Consider the following 21,852-nt stretch of genomic DNA (forward strand, 5'->3'; position numbering starts at 1 on the left):
ATAGTAATCAATCTGCTCTTATTGACAGAGAGGAGAGGAGAGGTCATCTAGAGCTGCAGCCACACACACCACTGCCGCGTGCACATCGACCTGCTGGCCACGTTGGTGAAAGCAGGCAGAATGTAGCTTTATTTAGCCATGGTAAACATATAAAGTTAAATATATTGTGTTTATTGTGACAATGACTACAGCAAGACTTTAGAAAAAGTCAAACAAATGTTAGAGAACAGGCTGAAAATGTCCTGCATGAATACGGCCTCCAGTAAATTTTTACTGGAGGCCGTATTCATGCATTCATTCATAATTGTGACCATCATCAGATGGTGATGGTCACAATTATGCAATAAATTAAATTCATTTATTGCTGTCTAAAAAAAAGATTGCACTTGTTGTATTGGTGACCTGTGACAGCATGTGCAGACAAAGTGAAAAAAAAAACAAAAACATTTTGTCGATAACATCTGCATAAGTAAGATACATGAATTTTGTTATTTTGGGTCATTTTCCACAATCACACCATCCATAAAGTCAGTAAAATGATGGTCCATTGCTCTATGAATCTGTGATAACCACATTTATTTATTCATGTCATTTAAAAAATAGGAACAATTGGTATAGACTGCAAATAATGGCCATGACAAATGTGGTTAAGTTGGCAAAAATAATCATGAAATATGGTGAAAAGAGGTTAAAAGTGACAATAATGGGTCAATATATGTGACATTAGGTGTAAAAGTGGTAGAAATGGTTTAGAAGCGCTGAACATGTCTGGAATGTGCAAAAAAATTTGCATAAAAGTCATTGAAATGTGATGTAGAAGTGTCAGAAATGTGAGAAATGTAGCAAAAATACATTAATAGGAGAAAAAATATGGCTCCTAGAAAAAGTGATGAAAAAAGGTTTGGTGTAGTTGCAGAAAATGGTGAAAATAAACAAATGTAGACTCAAACTGTTCAAAAAATGATCTTAGTTTCTTAAAGGCATCTGGTGACCCCATCCCAGTGTCTCATGGCCCTAAACCACAGACTAGTGTAGGATCCCAACATACTGACTGCACCTCACTACCAAGTCAATCAGGCTAACCACACGTAGCATGAATGCTAAACGGTTTGTTAAATGCACTCACAGCAGCTCAAGTAATGAAGCTGTTCTAACTTTGGTTATTGTCACTCAGACCTCACAGAGCTGCTAAACACACACTGCAAACATAGCACGCCCACTCCAAATCAGAAGTAGCTGCAGCACCATCAGCGCCTGGTACTCCCAAACAGAAAACTACACCCAAACACATCACGTGATTCTATTCCATGCTGTCTGTGTGTGTGTGTCTGTCTGTCTGTCTGTCTGTGCTTTAATCTGTGCAGATAAGAAACTCAGAGAGAAGCAGAGAAGCAGAGAAGAAGAGCTCTGCCTGGAGAACATAGGCTGGTAATCTGCAGCAGTTAGACCACAGGTTTACAACCTTTCTATTATTGTGACCCCATTTTTATATCTTTAAACAATGTTTGTTACAAAGTGACAATATGCACCAGCTAAGATATTTTTATACTGCTTTTTATTTTAACTAAATTTATATTTGAGAAAGTGAAAGTCTAAAAATACAGTAACACATGTAAATGTAGTGTTTTAATTTGAAACACTACTACTTCTTGCTCTGTATGTCTATGTCTGTGATATTATTGTCACTATTGTTTTGTATATCATTGTATATTATTTGTATTATTTTGTATATATTTTATTTATATTAGTGATGTTTTTCTATTTTTATTCTTTATTATTTTTTTACTCTAAATACATGTTCATGCACATACTGACAAATAAAAATCCTTGAATCCTTGAAGTATGTTAAGTATTTTAACTGTGCAAAATAATCATCATAATTATAATTTAATTTAATCAGTAATTATTATAATTTTATTATTACTAGACATTTCAGGCGACCCCATGTTATTTCCAGGAAACCCCACATGGTTGAAAAACACTGAGTTTGACGATAGTGAAACTGAGCGATGACAGAGAACCTGCACCAGCCACTCACACTCTTCTACACCAGTGTTTCTCAAATGGAGGTATGTGTACCACTAGGGGTATGTACTCCTCCATGAACCGCCACCTTAACGTGGTGGAGGGGTTTGAGTACCCGAATGATCCTGGGAGCTATGTTGTCGGGGGCTTAATGCCCCTGGTAGGGTCTCCCAAGGCAAACAGGTCCCAGGTGACGGGTCCGACTAAGAGCGGTTCAATAGCCATATATGTATAATAAAAAACAAAGGCAGTTCACGTCGCCCGGATTGGCGCTACCGGGGCCCCACCTTGGAGCCAGGCCCGGGGTTGGGGCTCGAGTGCGAGCGCCTGGTGGCCGGGGCTTTGCCCACGGGCCCCGGCCGGGCAGAGCCCGAAAGGACGACGTGGGCCCGCCCTCCCGTAGGCCCACCACCCGCAGGAGGGATCATATAAGGCCGGTGCAGTGTGGATCGGGCAGTCGTCCAGGGCGGGGGCCTTGGCGATCTGATCCCCGGCTACAGAAACTAGCGTTAGGGACGTGGAATGTCACCTCTCTGGCGGGGAAGGAGCCTGAGCTTGTGTGCGAGGTGGAGAAGTTCGGACTAGATATAGTCGGTCTCACCTCGACACATAACAAGGGCTCTGGAACCAGCCTTCTCGATAGGGGTTGGACTCTCTTCTACTCTGGAGTCGCCAATGGTGAGAGGCGCCGGGCCGGGGTGGCTATACTTCTTGCCCCCCGACTTAGTGCCTGTACGTTGGAGTTTACCCCGGTAGACGAGAGGGTAGCCTCCCTCCGCCTTCGGGTGGGGGGACGGATCCTGACTGTTGTTTGTGCCTATGGGCCAAACAGCAGCTCGGAGTATCCACCCTTCTTGGATTCCTTAGAGGGAGTACTGGAGAGTGCTCCTTCTGGGGATTCCCTCGTTCTGCTGGGGGACTTCAACGCTCACGTTGGCAGCGACAGTGAGACCTGGAGGGGCGTGATTGGGAGGAACGGCCCCCCTGATCGGAACCCGAGCGGTGTTTTGTTGTTGGACTTCTGTGCTCGTCACAGATTGTCCATAACAAACACCATGTTCAAGCATAAGGGTGTCCATATGTGCACTTGGCACCAGGACACCCTAGGCCGCAGTTCGATGATCGACTTCGTAGTCGTGTCATCGGACTTGCGGCCGCATGTCTTGGACACTCGGGTAAAGAGAGGGGCGGAGCTGTCAACTGATCACCACCTGGTGGTGAGTTGGCTCCGATGGCGGGGGAGGATGCCGGTTAGACCTGGCAGACCCAAACGTATAGTGAGGGTCTGCTGGGAACGCCTGGCAGAGTCTCCCGTCAGAAGGAGCTTCAACTCCCACCTCCGGGAAAACTTCAACCATGTCTCGGAGGAGGCGGGGGACATTGAGTCCGAGTGGGCCATGTTCCGTGCCTCTGTTGCTGAGGCGGCTGATCGGTGCTGTGGTCGCAAGGTAGTCGGTGCCTGTCGTGGCGGCAATACCCGAACCCGTTGGTGGACACCGGGGGTGAGGGATGCCGTCAAGCTGAAGAAGGAGTCCTACCGGGCCTTTTTGGCCTGTGGGACTCCGGAGGCAGCAGACAGGTACCGACGGGCCAAGCGAAGTGCAGCCACGGCGGTCGCCGAGGCAAAAGCCCGGACATGGGAGGAGTTTGGTGAGGCCATGGAGAACGACTTCCGGACGGCTTCGAAGAGATTCTGGACCACTATCCGGCGTCTCAGGAGGGGGAAGCAGTGCACCGTCAACACTATGTATGGTGCGGATGGTGCGCTGCTGACTTCGACTCGAGACGTTGTGGATCGGTGGGGGGAATACTTCGAAGACCTCCTCAATCCCACCGACACGCCTTCCAATCAGGAAGCAGGGCCCAGGGACCCGAGAGTGGGCTCTCCTATCTCTGGGGCTGAGGTTGCCGAGGTGGTTAAAAAGCTCCTCGGTGGCAGGGCTCCAGGGGTGGATGAGATCCGCCCGGAGTTCCTCAAGGCCCTGGATGTTGTGGGGCTGTCATGGCTGACACGACTCTGCAACATCGCGTGGACATCGGGGGCAGTGCCTCTGGATTGGCAGACAGGGGTGGTGGTCCCCCTTTTTAAGAAGGGGGACCGGAGGGTGTGTTCCAATTATAGAGGGATCACACTTCTCAGCCTCCCCGGTAAGGTCTATTCAGGGGTACTGGAGAGGAGGGTCCGCCGGATAGTTGAACCTCGGATTCAGGAGGAGCAATGTGGTTTTCGTCCTGGCCGTGGAACTGTGGACCAGCTCTACACCCTCAGCAGGGTCCTTGAGGGGTCATGGGAATTCGCCCAACCAGTCCACATGTGTTTTGTGGACCTGGAAAAGGCATTTGACCGTGTCCCTCGGGGATTCCTGTGGGGGGTCCTCCGGGAGTATGGGGTATCGAACCTCCTGATAGGAGCTGTTCGTTCCCTGTATGACCGGAGTCAGAGTCTGGTCCGCATTGCCGGCAGTAAGTCGAAATCGTTTCCGGTGAGGGTTGGACTCCGCCAGGGCTGCCCTTTGTCACCGATTCTGTTCATAACTTTTATGGACAGAATTTCTAGGCGCAGTCAGGGCGTTGAGGGGGTCCGGTTCGGGGGCCTCAGTATTGCATCACTGCTTTTTGCAGATGATGTGGTCCTGTTGGCTCCAACATACCGTGACCTTCAACTCTCACTGGATCGGTTCGCAGCCGAGTGTGAAGCGGCCGGAATGAGAATCAGCACCTCCAAATCCGAGTCCATGGTTCTCGACCGGAAAAAGGTGGAGTGCCTTCTCCGGGTTGGAGATGAGGTTCTGCCCCAGGTGGAGGAGTTTAAGTACCTCGGGGTCTTGTTCACGAGTGAGGGAAGGATGGAGCGAGAGATCGACAGGCGGATTGGTGCGGCGTCTGCAGTGATGCGGAGTCTGCACCAGTCCGTCATTGTAAAAAGGGAGCTGAGCCAAAAAGCGAAGCTCTCTATTTACAGGTCGGTCTACGTTCCAACCCTCACCTATGGTCATGAACTTTGGGTCATGACCGAAAGAACAAGATCACGGGTACAAGCGGCCGAAATGAGTTTCCTCCGTAGGGTGGCTGGGCTCTCCCTTAGAGATAGGGTGAGAAGCTCAGTCATTCGGGAGGGGCTCAAAGTAGAGTCGCTGCTCCTCCGCATCGAGAAGAGCCAGATGAGGTGGCTCGGGCACCTAATTAGGATGCCCCCTGAACGCCTCCCTAGTGAGGCGTTCAGGGCACGTCCCTCCGGAAGGAGGCCCCGGGGAAGACCCAGGACACGCTGGAGAGACTATGTCTCTCGGCTGGCCTGGGAACGTCTCGGGGTCCCCCCGGAAGAGCTGGAGGAAGTGGCCGGGGAGAGGGAAGTCTGGGCCTCCCTACTGAGGATGCTGCCCCCGCGACCCGGAAACGGCTAAGCGGGAGAAGATGGATGGATGGATAGGGGTATGTGATGGCACTACAGGGGCTACTTCATAAAGAGCAGGGTTCTAACCAGTCATTTCTCACAACATAGGGGGATCGCGAGTCGTACGAGCGCCACTGAAGCAGAACATTTTGAAATGTACAACTCAAATGTACAACTCTGGTGAAGTAAAGCTAAAGTTGGGTTTTTTTGTTCCAGCCTTATTTTAAAGCTAAAAGTTATTTGTTTGTACTCACACACACTGTAGAGACAAGAATTAACATTTTCTTCAAAAGACTGATTCAAAGATGCGCTTTTCAAACGAGGTATTATGCAGTAATATTGGAACACGCACGCACGCTGAGGATGCAAAAAAAGAAGACCCAGCCCCAGAGGACGCGGCCCGATCCTGTCCGACCACAATTAAGCCAAGTTATTCAAATTGCACGACTGGAAATCCCTTTAGTGTCCAAGTGTGCAACTATTATTACGACTACCAATTAAAAAAGGAAAAAAATACAGAAAATCCCCCCTGCATGGCTGAAAACTGAACATAGGGGGAGACACCACTACGTAGGGGAGCAAAATGCCAATGTCGAGGGCCCCTAGTGTTGGATAGAACCCTGGAGAGAACCTTAGAGAGAACCTTAGAGAGAACCTTAGAGAGAACCCTGGAGGGAGCAAAAAATTACCAAATAGTCAGTGTTGGAAATTATACAAACTATATAAATTAATCTATTCAGGAGCCACTAAATAAGCGTTTTTCAACCTTGGGATCGGGACCCCATGTGAGGTCGCCTGGAGTTTAACTTAAGTCGCCTGAAATTTCTGAAAAATTTCCATACTTTCACTTTATGAATCTAGTTCAACTAAAATGCAGTAATATAATATACATATATATATTCAGATTCATAAATAAGAGAAAAGGGGTCTAGAGCCTAAAAAGTTAGAGAACCACTGCTGTGCATCAGCCACTCAGTGAAAACACAACCAAGTAGTTGCTACTCACTGGTTTTGTTGCACTTGACCTTGGAGAGGAGCTTGTGGACCAGCAGGAGGTCTCCACTCTTCACAGCCCCCAGAAGCTCCTGTTCCTTCCCCATGATGATCCTCCTCTATTCACAGCTCAACATCTGTCAACATCAGCAACAGGTAGCAGTGGAATCCATCAGCATCTACAGAGCCCCACACCACCATCTCCTCCTCCTCATGTGGTGGGAACCAGAGCTCATAGTGGGAACAGAGAGATGTTATTGGTGTGCAGGGCTGGGGGGGGTCACCCGGGGGGCTGCTGTCACCAAACCTGCCATCGATCACACTGCAACCACAGGAAAACACAGACTCATGTATTATAGAACACACACTACATTATCTAGATCTATTCAACCACCATGATGACACAGTGCATAAGAAACACACCTGATGATTCTCTACTAGCGCTACTCTATAATAGAATAAATAATCATCACCATTATTTTAATCATAATTATATGTTAACCATAAAGTTATTTATTCCTTGTACAAAACTATGTAAAACATTCTTTAAACATAAATAGAATCATTCAAACACTAAAATCAAGTATGTTCACTTATGCACAAAACAAAAAATATCAAAAAATATAGATTATTTGAATGTAAATTAGGGCATGATTATGGCCAAAATGATAATCTCAATTATTTGGATCAATACTGTAATCACAATTATTCATCATGTCTGTATTTTTAAAAAACTACTTTTTAACAAATATTTGAACAGTTTAGAGGGCAAAAAAAAAGCTTTAAATCAGAATAATGAAAAATACTAAACAAGGAAAAATACAAATTTACCCAAGAATTTGAAGTTTACAGAGGGCGACTGTTTAAAAAAATGTCCACGTATAAAGAAAAGATGCGTTCACAGCAAACGCGACTTCAGCGACTCTGGCGACTAGATTACATTCACAATCAATGTATATAACGCACGCAATTCTGAGTGACTTGAAGTCTCGCTCGTTTTTTATTGAGATAGTGTAATGAATCACAAATAAAATTTGATTAATTGTACAGCCCAAACGCAAATAAATAAAAAGGTGCAAAGTATTACGGTACTTGTTACGGCTGGTGCCTTATTGTGTTTACTGTGTTGGTGGAGGAGTGAGAGCTCTTCCACAATGTAATATCTATCCCAATGAGCAGGACAGCAGGGAGTGGCCATCACCAAGGATTCTGATTGGTTCTCCCCAGGGTGTGTCCCTACATAAGGACTGTCTACCCCAGAAGCTGGTGGAGAGCAGTAATGGCTGTGACTCTCCCTTCCTTGCTGTCCACCAAGAGTGTATCTGGCTGTGGGAAGTGTGTGTGTGTGTGTGTATTCAGTGTTCCTGGTTTAACCAGCGTTTTAGTTTGAACTGCACCTGGAATTATTGTTTATATTTTTTAAAGAAGCTGTAGGGGTGAGCTGCCATTTCATTTCCTGTTTTCTAGTGTTTTTGTGTATAGGCTTAATATAGAGTTTATTTATTATTTTGGCCTTGGTTCACCCTGACGTTGATGCTTCTGTTTTTGTGTTTAATTGTTGGGCAATAAATGACCTTTGCCTTATTCAACTCTCTGTGTTTCTTTTAAATGTGTTTGTTCCTACCCTAGACTAGGGACGTAACAGTACTTAAAATATTATTCAAGTATGTTCCCTTTAGTAAACAAATGCACTAGTGCATTAGAAGTGTTTAGTTTTAGTTATTATATAGATTTTTAGCCTGTTTGTGTGTTTATGTGATGTGGCTTCAGGGACGCTCGTAAACAAACTCTTGTGTGTGCCAAGCTTTATTATTTGTAGATATCCTAAATCATGGAAGTTTGCTTACTATGTTCTCTTTGCACACCTCTAGAAAAAAGTTTGGATGAACTACGGCCAGGCCCGAGGAACGTCTCTGCGCCAAAACTCTTTGACAATAATTCTTCTTCTTCAACATAATAAACAATAGAGGATAAAATACAATAAACAGGAACTGATTCCCTGAGAAAACTATATTTGTCTGTATTTTCTGGGTGACGTCACTGGTGTTTTATGATATTGGATGTGTTCCCTCCTTTGTATGTATATAATTTGTAAATATTGTTTGAACATTGTAAATATCTCTGTAAATATATATATAAAAAAGATCGCTCTGAGTCTGTGTGGAAAAACAATACAAAAAAAGTGTTTCTTCCTTTGTCTCCTATAGCTGGTGACAGCGCCTGCACAGTAGATCTCCTATTGTTTTACCGTCTCTGCCTCGTTTAAAGACAAAATAGTTCCAAATGGGACTTTTGGAGTTCGGTTTTTTGAGCAAAATTAGTGATGCCACTGACGACAACGCTACGGCAGACTCGGCGCTCGGGCCTGGTGCTTCTGCCATGTGTTGTCTCGTGTTTGTGACTATAAGTCGTGCACACGTCCAGGTGAGACAGAACTTTAGCTTGTTGTTGGTTTTGAAGCGAGTTTCTGTTGAAGCGTAGCTGTCTTCAGTTCCTTCTTGCTGGCAGAAATACACAAACACCCAATCAGCTACAGACGGGCGGAGCCAGCGTGCGGAAACAGCCTATCATATCTCTGGACGTCACCAGTAACAGGCAAACAGCCAATCATTCATCAGCTGTGGAGTTCGGTTGCCATGTTGGTTTGTTTTCAAGTGAGTAGCGAGAAGTGAGTTTAGACTGTGCAGTGAGAAGCCGAGAGGAGAGTAGAGGCAACCACTATGTAGCGGAAATTGGTACCAGTAGTATCGTAATTCACGGTAGTACCGTGGTGTGGAATTCCTAATATAGTAGGAACCGTTACAATTTGGCACCGCAGAGTGCCGTGGGTATTGTGCAACTATAGTACCACGTTCCTGAGAATTCAGTCAAATAAAAAAAGACTAGCCTTGGACGTGCAACATCGTCCAATGATTTTGGTATCCGTGTCGCAGTGATACAGAGCCGATACCGTACCTCGTTCCCCGACCATCTTTCAAAAAGGTCTCCAAGAGGCTCTTGACATCCGCTCATAGAATTTCAATGTCAAATTACAGCCCAATTCAAAGAGCATTAACAGAGGAGTAGTCATCTGACAAACTGGGGCCCCCGGGACACGTACGGGGTAATGGGCCCCATTTATTTATTGGTATGTATCAATGACTCGGTACCATTAACTGTCACAATATTTGACTCACAAATAAATGAGAAATCGCGCCTCCCTGGGCCCCAAATCAAAAATCGGGCTCTGAACATTGATGCGTCCACATCCATAGATTATAGCTACCAAATTCCAGCCCAATCCGTTCATAAATAACAGAGTAGTAGTGATTTTAACTAGTGTACACAACAAGAAGAAGAAGAACAAAGTGAGGGCGTTTTGAGTGCGGTAGCTAATAAAAACCAAACAAACAAGCTTTTCTCTGTAGGATTAATTTCTAATGTTTAAAAACATTGATTCTGTTTTCTGTGTCTGTATTATTCAATCACAAACAAAATATGAATATTACATATTAATTATTCACTGATTTCTCACCCAATCTAACAGTTGAAACAGAACAGGATCAAGTACATTAGCAGTAATGATCCAAAGCCTATCAGAGGATAAACACAGTAGAGATTACACCCATGACTTAAACTGGGCCCAACTGTTGTTTGTTTTCTTAGAACCAGGAAACATGTTCAGATCCCTGAGCTCATGCTCCTCAGATAGTTCCTGTGCTCCAGTAGATCTGAGTCACAGATAAAAACAGTCCTGAGCTTTAAAAGAAGCAGCGTTTCCATGAACGGAACAGGATTGTCTTCCTGAGAAGGAAAATACAAGAACAATCCCACCAAGTACAGAATGTCCAACGACTGGACAGAAACAAAGCTTTAATAGGGCTGGGAAATAAATCCAGATTTAAGATAGATCAAGCTTTCTATTTCCATCTGGAAAATTACAATATCGCCTATATAGAGATATATCCATTTCGTTATGATTTATACAATCAGTACAAATCACATCATACAAGTATGTGCAAGAGGTGGTGTAATGACTCTACTGGTGCTCCTCGTTTCTTGTGATCAACTTCTGTGTGTGTTGGTGGCTGCCGTTAGCGGATAGAGGTATTTATAACACGCAAAATAAATATTTTTACTGCCCTCAAAAGATAAAGCTTTAATATTTTTGCAAAAGTGTTAAATGGTAGAAGTTCTAACATCTATTGTTCCTCACAGTCCATCGTCAGTCACCAGTTTGTCTGGATATTATTTAGACCGCCGGTCGCTCTTGCGCCGGGGGGGGGGGGCATTGCCCCATGGCTTGCGCTGTCCGGTAGGGGGCGGGGCCTGGGCTGCTGTTCTTGCACCGTCTGGGGCTGTGCGGTCTTGCTGGGTTGTGGCCTGTTTGTGGGCTGGGGGTTTGGCCCGGGGGCTCGCCCTTGGGGGTTCCCTGTTCTGCGGTGGTGCCCCTGGGGTCCGGCGGGCCTGGCCGGCTGGCGGGGCCGGTCGTGGCGGGGGTCTTCCAGGGCGGGTGGTGCGGGCCGCGCCCTGCCATGCCTGCAGGTGCGGCGCCGGGTGGCCCCGGCTTGGGTGGCGCCCTGTGAGCCGGGCTCTGCGATGTGGCTGGGCCCTTTGGTGGGGTGGGTGGGGGAGGCGGGATGCTGGCGGGGGGCCTTGGGGTTGGTGGCGGGATGCACTGGGTGCTCGGCTGCTTGGGGCTTCCTTGGATGTGTGTGTGTGTGGCAGTGGCTACCTCTCGGCCTGGGATCTTGGGGGCGTCTGGGGGGTTGCTCGGCCGTGGGGGGTGGCCTGGGGCTCCCTGGCCCCCGCTCTTTCTGCTGGCCTGGCTGCATCTGCGGGCCCGGGGTAGATCCTGGGTTTGCGGTAGCGTTTTTTGCACATATACTGGTATACAATGCACTGGCACGCCTTGGGATGTGGGATAAAACTCATACTGGGCTTAACTTTAGACACGTTAATCCCAAATACCTGTTTTAGGTATTACCACTCACTCATTCCCCCTGTTCACAGCCACCACCATTATAGCTAAGCTTCACACTTGTCACTATAGTGGCTTGATTACACAACATAATAAGCACAATATATTCTACAACCTCACATCTCACCCTCACTGTAAAATAATCTATTCTTCCCACCCTTTCTATTTCCTACCTTGAGTCTCTCCTCCCTTTCCCCTCCCCCTCCACTTTGGTGTAACACTGCTCTCCCTTTTTATATCCTCCCTATAATAAAAGATTTCTTACCCTTCCTTAGGGAGGGCTGGTGATGGTCACAATTAAGCAATAAAATAAATCAATTTATTTTATTGCAATAACAAAACATGCGTTGCTGTCTCATAATTATCGCACTTCCTGTAGTGTTGACCTTAGACATCATGTGCAGACAAGAGAAAAAAAAGAACTGGACCCTCTGAATTTAATTCATGGGGTGAAACAATGCAGATGATAAGTTGATTATGTTACTGTCAAGTTAATTCAAGTACAGCATTTCTGTAAAATAAAAAAACAGAATACATGTAACCTGTTGTTATGATTTGCTGTTTTTTAAAACATTTTGTTACATCATCTTTTAAAATGATATAAAATTAATGACCTGTTATTTCAGCCACTGCTTGTTGCAGAAAAACTTGATATTGTCACTAAAACATTAAAACATTTAGCAAATATATCTGGAGTCATTGTCAACCTGTACTTCATACAAAACTACGGTACGCCAGTTAAGTTAACTATTCATTAGCATGCATGGCTATGCTGTAACTCCGCCCCCCAAATTCTGTGCTGGTGTCACCACTGAGAAAGTTAGTGTAGATCCCTGTTAAATGATCTCTGAGTGCATCCTAACCCAAAACTTCATCTAAATAAGCCACACTACAGAACTCACTCACACGTGCTGTCCATTAGAGGAGAAAAAGCCAAAAGTGTCACATTTTGTGCAGCATGTCAGTGCCCAATCCTTTCTAACGTGCCTGATCCTTTCAGATCCTTTCAACACATGTACGTAGACGACGTCACTTCCTTCACTTGCAATCTTTACGACAGAGCTGCTGGGACGTGACATTTGAATGTAAACCAACCATATGTTTGTTAAATATTTTAATAGTACACATGCACTTTTATTCAGATTAACTTTTATACTAACGAACTTTTATTCTGACAGACTTTTACTGTACGTTACGTTGTTTTTACGATAACTGTGTCTATTTGTCTTGAATCTTTGAAGTGTACTTGAATGTTGTGGGAGGGACATGTGCACTTTTGTTGTACTTTGTGCAATGAAAATAAAATGATTCAATTCTATTCTATCAATGTAAAAATGTGACTGTTTTTGTGGTGTTTTAAAATTGTTAATTAAAGAACAAAAGAGAAAAAGGAAAAGCTGCTGCAAAAAGATATATACAAAAAGTGATCGAAACACATTATCCATCCATCCATCCATCCATCCATCCATTTTCTTACCCACTTATTCCCGTTTAACAGGGTCGCGGGGGTCTGCCGGTGCCAATTTCCGGCTCTCATAAACACATTATCCAACATCAAAAATCAAACAGAAAATAAAAGAAATTGGAATTCACTCAAAACATACATTTCTAATTGTTTTTTAAATAGCAGGGTTTCAATCTTGACTGGATGTAGACGTGTTTCAAACATCATGTGCTGAAGGATGTGAACAGATCAGGTAGTGAAAGGATTGTGCACTGACACTAGCTGTTAATAAGTGAGCCTGTGCAGGGGTCTCACCAGGAATTATGTCACATCATTGGGGGATCGCTTGGTGCAGAAAATGTTTTTCAGTGTTCACAGGTGAAACCCAAAGCTAAAAACAAGAACTAATTCATGTTTAAATCATCAATCTAAAAGGCAACACCTGAGCAACTAGAAACATCATCAGTCACATGTTCCAGTACTTTTGCTCACTTGAAAAGTGGGTGGGGTCAAACAGAAGCTTCTCTGTCCTGAGTTGTTTAACACAAATAGATTAAATACTAAGAAATAAAAGATGGAATTCTGAACTTTTGTCTCATATTCATGTTTTGATCTGAAACCCAAATGTTTTCAGTATAAAACAAAGGAACTAACCGTTCCAATACTTTTGAAGGGGACTCATTTATATATATATATATACTTTTATATATTTATATAGAAGAAACCACTCCCTGATGCTGTTTGACCAGAATGAAGACGATGTCTCTTTAAGCCTGAACACGTTTCAACCAGACGATAATCACGTCCGTGCGCGTACGTGTAGAATGATCCGTTGTGAGTTATCAACATGAGGAGTAGCTTCATGTGTCGCTACACGCTACATCTGGTTGAAGCTCTGTTTATATTAAACAATAATTACATTTACCAAGCAGAGGATGCAGACAGGCTGCATCGGAACAGATCTCCTGTATTAAATTGACAGTGTGGCTGATGTATGTGTTTATTTATTCAGATAAAAACAGAGTTAAAACAGCCCGTGTACGACTGGAAGTCCCTTTAGTGTCCCAGTGTGCAACAATTATTCTGACTGTACCGATTAAAAAAAGTTAAAACTACAGAAAATCTAACCTACGTTGCTGAAAACGGAGCATAGGGGGCGCCATCGCTCCACAGGGGAAGAAAAGGACAACGTTGGGGGTCCCTACGCTCAACAGTGCTGGAGAGAACCCTGCTGTGTAGCATTAATCATCAGCAAATTTAACCCAGAATTGTCTTCGAGTCAGACTTTATGGAGTTAAAAATATCAAGATTAATATTGTTTATCGCCATTTTGAGAAAAAATATTGAGACATGAGTTTTGGTCCATATCACCCAGCCCTACTACACAGACTCAGATTAAAACCAGTTATTATCATCTGCTGTTTGGATTCCAGAAGAAGCCGATAATGATAAACAATGAGGAAAGAAAAAGAACTTTATCTTGTTCCCACATTTGATCTGACTCTGCAAAGCTAGAATCACTAAAAGTCATCCAGTGTTTAATGTTTGATGTGCACTATTTACAGCATGTCTGCTCACTGACACACAGGGTAAACCCACTGCAGGGACCCCTCTGAGGGCCCAGGGCCACAAACAGGCTGATCACAGGAAAACATTCATCCTTATATTAAAATAACACTTTGTGTAACAATCTGCACAAACTGTTTATAGATATGTAACAAAAAGAAGTGTAAGTGACAGCACAATAGAGAAACTGACAATAGTTTAACACGTAAAAATCTCACACCGATATTAATTTGAAAATAATACATGAATGAATAAAAAATGTGGTTCTTGGTCTTTTTTTGTTTTCAAAATGAAATGTATCTACTCTGTAGTAATAGATTACAAGTACTCACGTTACTGTAATTGAGATGCTTTTATGGGTACTTGTACTTTTTTGAGAATATTTCTAACTCAGTCATTTTACTTGTACCTAAATACATTTTAAAATGAGTTTGTAAATTATATATATTTTTTTAAATAAATTAAAATAGCAGACAACAACCAAATGCATCACATAATAGCCGACCAATCAGATTAAACGTAAGCATTATTTATTTGCCGGAGCCGAATAAAATATAAACGCTTGGACTAATACCAAATATCAAATGCGGTTTTTAAGTTTTTCACTATTTTTTAACGGTGCATAAATAGCCTAGAATACATTTTTAGACGTGTTTTAAAGAAAGTAAATGTTTATTGAATATTCTGACATTTTTAAATATTCCAGTAGCCTTTGCTTTTAAAAATATATTATATTAGCCCTTCAAATAAAACAAAACATTGCAAAAAAAAACTAAAGTGCATTAAAGGGGAGGTATATGAAAAAAATAACTTTCTAATGGTTTATCTACAGTGATAAACATCCTTTAGCCTCATTCAGAGGCACAAAGTGTAAAAAGTTACGTTTCCTCTCTTGTTATTACACATCTTATAAAACGTCACCTAACACGCCTCCTAGAATGTTAGCTCCTCCCTCTCCAACTATCTAACAGCTAAACCAACACTGCGGTTTAATATAGAATATATATTATACTTTATCATATATGTAAATACAAACTGCACTACTTTTTCTGCTGCTGATCATGTTGGGAGTCACTGCTTGGATCCACGCACCCATTGTTTACACACATCAGCTGTTAGCACTCCGTGCTAATGCTACACCAGCCTGTGCAGCGAGACCTGGTGTAGTGTAAGGAGGAAACGATGGCTCACAGCGCTAACAACGGACTCGGTTGTGGAATTGGACGGTTTCCAACTTTTACGCGGACGACAGAGAACGGTAAGGAGAGAGTCTGGCTGTGTTTGTGTGTGGAAAAGAGGAGCTACTGCTGCTGCTCTGCTCCTACAGCAACGCGCACACACATTTCCGACTCAAAATCACTGCACGTTGTTTGATTGCGTCACACGCTACTATTCGGCCTTGCTTTTTACTCACTAAACCGGAGGCCGAATGTGGCTTTTTTTGCAATATTCAAATATGTTCAGTGGTCGAATATTTGGTGCATCCCTAAACATCAGTGAAGCATTACATTTAATCTGATTGGTCGGCTATGATGTGATGCTGCATCACATCATAGCCGACTAATCAGATTAAACGTGATGCATCACATTTTAGCCGACTAATCAGATTAAACGTGACGAATTGCATCATAGCTGACCAATCAGATTCAAAGTAATGAATCACATCATAGCCAACTAATCAGATTAAACGTGATGCATCGCAACATAGCCGACCAATCAGATTAAAAGTAATGAATCACATCATAGACAACTAATCAGATTAAACGTGATGCATCGCAACATAGCCGACCAATCAGATTAAACGTAATGCATCACATCATAGCCGACCAATCAGATTAAAAGTAATGAATCACATCATAGCCAACTAATCAGATTAAACGTGATGCATCGCAACATAGCCGATCAATCAGATTAAAAGTAATGAATCACATCATAGCCGACTAATCAGAATAAAAGTAATATACGACACCAAAACAGCGGTAAATGGAGGTTATTTTCATAAATGTATATATACTTAGAGCGTGTACTTCAGGACACTTTAAATGCAGTAACAGTACTTGTAATAGAGTAGATACATCAGTACTGTAATAAAACAAACACATACCTTCACTCACAGTCACTTACTATTTTAATACTAGAGTAACTCAGTAAACCACCCGCTGCAGCTAATATCAAATTATATTTTAGGAAGTGGACTATAAATATAAAATATATTAGAGCTGAGCTCATAATACGATAAGTTACAACATGTTGGGTTTACAGAGCAGCAGAGGTGTAAATAGTTCTGATATACAAGTACAAGTAAGTCATACATCAAATACTCATGTACAATAAAAAGTAGCTCAATTAAATAGTATGCAAAGTAAAAGTTACTAGTTACTTTTATTGTTAGTAATAATAATAATAATTCCCTTGCATACAGTAAATATCTCATTTAGAAACTTAAAAAGGAAAAGACTTAATGTATCTTCCACAAAGGCATCTGTATAAAATAAAAGCATGTGTTTCTGTACTCGTCCTGTGTATTTTGTGAGTTTGATGTTATATTGTGTTTTCTTGTTGTCGCTTTGTATATTTTTTGGTCATTTTGTGTTGTTTTCTGTTTATTGTGAGTCAATGAGTGGGTTTTTGCACTTCTTTTGTTTGTGTTTTGTGAGTCATTTTGTGTATTTTTGCAATTTTTTTGCTGTATTTCTCTGTCATTTTGTGTGTTCTCATTAATCTTTGTATCAAATATTCCCTTAAATACAGTAAACGCCTCATGTAGAAACTTAAAAAGGAAAAATACCAAATCTTGCAAAATTGGAACTTCATTTATTTTCCACAAAGGCATCATTCTGTTTAAAATAAAATGTTTGTCAAAATGTACAATTTTTTTTTTTCTAATAAAATAACACCAATGAATTGAGTTAAAAATACTAAATTTCTCAGGCTGTAAGTATAGATGAATTATGCTCAATGTGGAAATAACAAAAAATTATCACAAATAGTAATAATTTACTCAGTAACGGTTGGATGTAGAAATGTAACAAATTCTTTCTTTTAAAACATATTTGTATAATTATTATAGAGATGTATATTCATGAATTATGTCTTCTTTTATAGTGTAAATAAATATGTGTTTATTATAAAAAGATTAATGTATAAAAATAATAATAATAACAATAATAATAATAATTATTATTATTATTAATATTATTATTATTATTTTCTCATTGTGGTAAATTCACTGCTGTTGCGTTCATGTTAGAAATAAAAATTAAATCAAATCTAAATTACTGATTTAGAAATATGCTCAAAAAAGTACAAATACCAATAAAAGCAGCTCAATAACAGTAACAGTAACGTACTTGTAATCCATTACTTTCACATCTGCAGAGTAGATACATTTCCTTATGTAAAGGAAAAATATTTGATTTTATCCATCAATTTATTATTTTTAAATCAATATATCAGAATTCATTCGACTTTAAACTCAGTGTGAGATTTTAAAATGTTAACTTAAACACATGAAAAAGCACTTTTCCTCTTTAAAGAGCAAAAACTATCATATAATAATGTATAATAATGTAATATAAACGGTAATCCTCATTTTAAGTGTAGCTTGTAGCATTGTTTTTGAATATATTTCCACTTATATGACAATAAATGTGTCAAATAATGACAGTTTGAGTGGATAGAAGCTTTATAAAATGATTTATAACAGAAATATTAAGGTTAATAACTACTGAGTCACTAAAGCCCTTTTAAAAATTATAGCACAGAACAAACACATTTATTTAAATAGTTTTTTTTTATATATATAAATGATTCTTTAAACGTTTAATATTTATCAGAATATGATATAACACGTTTACAAAAGTCTGTAATAACACTTTAATCCGTTTTATTCTCCAATGAGACCAAAGTCTGAAACGTAAATCAAGTTACAGATTAAAACACAAGGGTTTGTGATGATTGAACTAAAGCCGAATGTAAATATAAAACGTGTAAGATTGAGTTCACGATATAAAATATAATGTGTTTCAGAGATTTGTGAGAAAAAGCAAATATGAATCATTTTTAAACGATGTTCTGTCAAACCGTCCGGATCCTCCTCCGATAACTTCAACTTTCACGGTGTTTAAACTCGTCTCCAGACAAAGTGCGGGAAACGTCGTGTTTCCAACTAACACACAACAGTCTATAGTAAAGCCTGGAGTCATTAGTGGACATAATAAACATTAATAAGTACATTTAGACACAGAAACGTGTTTACCTGACGCGCTCAGAGTCTCCGCTGCTGCGAACTGACGCGGCGCCACACAGACAAGTCAAGCTTCCGCTACACACACACACAACTACCGGCAAGCACCTTCAAAATAAAACTACATCCAGCAAGGTTTAACCGGATATTCCATGCGTCTCTGGCTGCATAAGCCGCATAAATAATCAAACCGCAGAGATACTTTACGTGCGTTTTTAGAATTCCAAAGTAATTATATTTGTCTTTATCCTGTAAGCCAGGCAGGTTCTCAACCTTGGGGTCGGGACCTCATGAGGTCGCCAGATGCCTTCAAGAAACTAAGACTATTTTTGAACAATTTGAGCTCATTATTGCTTATTTTTTTACCCTTTTTCTACAACAACACCAAACTCACCATGTTTTAATCTGTTTTCATCACTTTTTTTTGATCCTTTTGATGTATTTTTGCTACATTTCTGACACTTTTACATCAGATTTCAATTCCTTTTCTACACATTTTTTCCACTTTAAGACATGTTCAGCACTTAAAAACCCTTTCCTCCACTTTTCCACCTAATGTCACATATATTGACCCATTATTGACACTTTTAACCTCTTTTCACCAGATTTCATGATTATTTTTGCTAATTTAACCACATTCATTATTTGTCATGCCCATTATTTACCAGTTTAAACTAATTCTTCAAATATCTGAACCATTTTTACCACTATTTTGGTCTGTTTTTTTCTCCTGTAATTTGCAACTTTTAACCAATTTCTGTGGTTTTTAAAATGTAACCACTTTTAACCAATTTCCTTTCTGAAAAAAACAATGATTTCCATCTTTAAGATGACTATATACTAAACAATGCTTAGCTGTTTCCATCTTTCTAATCGTTATATGTTATATATTCTGTGTTTGGTTGAAGTGGATATTACATTTATAACTAGAATCGTGTTATTTTGTGTGTATGTGATTATTCATAGTTAACACACTATTATAGTATCTCTGAAATCAACCAAACAATGTCATTTTCTGACCGGAAATGACACAATAAGGGCATTTATTTTGAATGTGATATAACATGATGTATTGAATCATATTTAACCCTGTGAGTTTAACAAAGCTGTGTTTAGTTAGTCTGTGTTTAACTGAAATCTAAACTAATCCTTTAAAGTTCATGTGTAACTATTTATATTTCACACTTAATCTTGTTTTGTTTAAACTGCTGTTGTCTTATTATTAGTTATATTTTCTTATTTCTATGGTTGTTCATGGATAATACATTACTTTAAAAGTTTGTGTAATCTACTTTTAATGGTTTGGGTTGTAGTTTTTGTTACTTTTTACATTTATTCTTCTTTATATCTCTGTATTTGTTTTAATGTTGTCTTCTTTCATCACTAATATATTTGACATTATTTTGACTTTAATTCTTCTCCTTCTTGCTATTTGTGCTGAGGCTTAAGAATGTGAGGATATAAATGCCAAGATAACAAACATTTAAATAGAAAGCACCACATATTTTAAATGCTAATATTTGAAATAAAACCAACCAGTAAAAAAAAAAAAAAAAAAAAAAAAAAAAAAGAGTAAAATAAATATAAAATTTAGGCCTTCCGTTGTGGAAGTTTTGAAAGTATTTTAAAGCAATAAACTGGATGGCAAAAGTGTATTTATAGAACATTTACTAAATACCAGATCCTATGGAGTGGTAGTGACATCTGCTGTTAGACTTTGGTACTTCATGTACAGACAGAGCAGGAGTTCTCAACCTTTCAAAATAAAGGTTCCATAGAGCAGGGAGCACCACTGGAGCTGAAGGTGGTTGAACACAGACAAAATGATGGTCCATTGTTCTATGAATCTGTGATAACCACATTTATTTATTCATCTGAATATTATAGTCATCTTAAAGATGGAAATCCTGGTTTTAATCACAAATAAAATGGGTTCAATGTGAACAAAAATGGTGGAAAAGGTGGTGAAATAAGAATTTTTAAAAAAACAGAAATTGGTTAAAAGTTGCAGTTAGAGCAGATAAAAACAAAGTGGTAAAAAAGGGTTCAAAGTGTCAATATTGGCGTCAGAAATGTAATTTAAAAACTAGGAATAATGAGTTTAAATTGGCAAATAATGGGCACGACAAATCTTGAAAGTGACACTAATGGGTCAACATATGTGACATTAGGTGTAAAAGTAGTGGAAAGTGTTTAGAAGTGATGAACTTGTCTGGAATGTAGAAAAAATGTGCAGAAAAGGCATTAAAATGTGATGGAGAAGTGTCAGAAATGTGAATAGTGTAGCAAAAATACATTAAGAAAAGAAAAAATATGACAATTTTTTTAAAATATGGATAGTTTAGTGTAGGTGCAGAAAAAAAAGGTAAAAATGGACTTTAACTTTTAATAAATCATTCTCTTAAATCCAATGATAAATTAGCTTCAGGTCCAGATGCTGAGTCATGATCACAGTTACGTCCCCTGTAGACTTTGTAGCAAATAATATGAAATGTTAAAAACATGTTGAATTTTATTCACACTTTGCAGGTGTTTTACAGTCATTGTGTGTTGGCTGTTCAGGTTGTGCAGCATCGCTATGGTAACAGATGTGATGGATACACCTGTCCAGGTACAATCTGATGACAGACAGATGTGTAATCATTAAGAAATATGAAAAATGAGATGATAAAGATGATCTAAATTCCCATCGTAGCTTAAATCCAGACAGTAAACGAGTCAAAATTCAACAAACGTCCTCCAGTCACAAAGAAAAAAAGGCGCCTGAATCTTTCATAAAAATGGATTTAATAACACTGAAAGTAATCATAGTGAGTTAAAAACACAAGTCTATTATCACTTCTTTTTACAGTAGATTTATAAAAAATGTCAGATTAATTCAGTTTGAACGCTTGGTTCAGGTCGAGCTAAACTTTAGCTAAATTGTAGCAAAACTTTAACTAAACTTCAGCAAAATCAGCTAAACTATAGCTAAATGTTAACTAAATTCCAGCTAAATTGTAGCTAGACTTTAGCTAAACTGTAGCTAGACTTTTACTAAACTGCACTTAAACTTCAACAAAACACAAACAGGTTAAGAAATGTTTGAACTCTTTCATTAAAATTGTCGTTCTTCCTTTGAGCCAAAAACAAACAAAAACAAAATTAAGTTCTGTGAAGTTAGGATGGAAGAAAGGAATGCAGCGGGTTAGCATAGCATAGCATAGCATAGCATAGCATAGCAT

At 40.2% G+C, this 21,852-nt stretch overlaps 1 protein-coding gene across 3 annotated transcripts in view; it reads right to left on the bottom strand.

The window, feature by feature from the left end:
• The window catches only part of LOC114481372 (caskin-2-like), a 122,495-nt gene extending 103,758 nt beyond the window's left edge, over positions 1-18,737 (bottom strand). For all 3 annotated transcript variants that reach the window (XM_028476161.1, XM_028476160.1, XM_028476159.1), the window contains exons 1-2: positions 18,641-18,737; positions 6,426-6,734 (exon numbers count right to left, since the gene is read on the bottom strand). In XM_028476161.1, the coding sequence (XP_028331962.1) occupies positions 6,426-6,519 (94 nt within the window). In that variant the 5' untranslated portion in view covers positions 6,520-6,734; positions 18,641-18,737. The remainder of the gene's footprint in view (positions 1-6,425; positions 6,735-18,640) is intronic.
• Positions 18,738-21,852: the final 3,115 nt, after the last annotated feature.

This window comes from Gouania willdenowi, chromosome 19, assembly GCF_900634775.1.
Source record: "Gouania willdenowi chromosome 19, fGouWil2.1, whole genome shotgun sequence".
Taxonomy (NCBI): Eukaryota; Metazoa; Chordata; class Actinopteri; order Blenniiformes; family Gobiesocidae; genus Gouania; species Gouania willdenowi.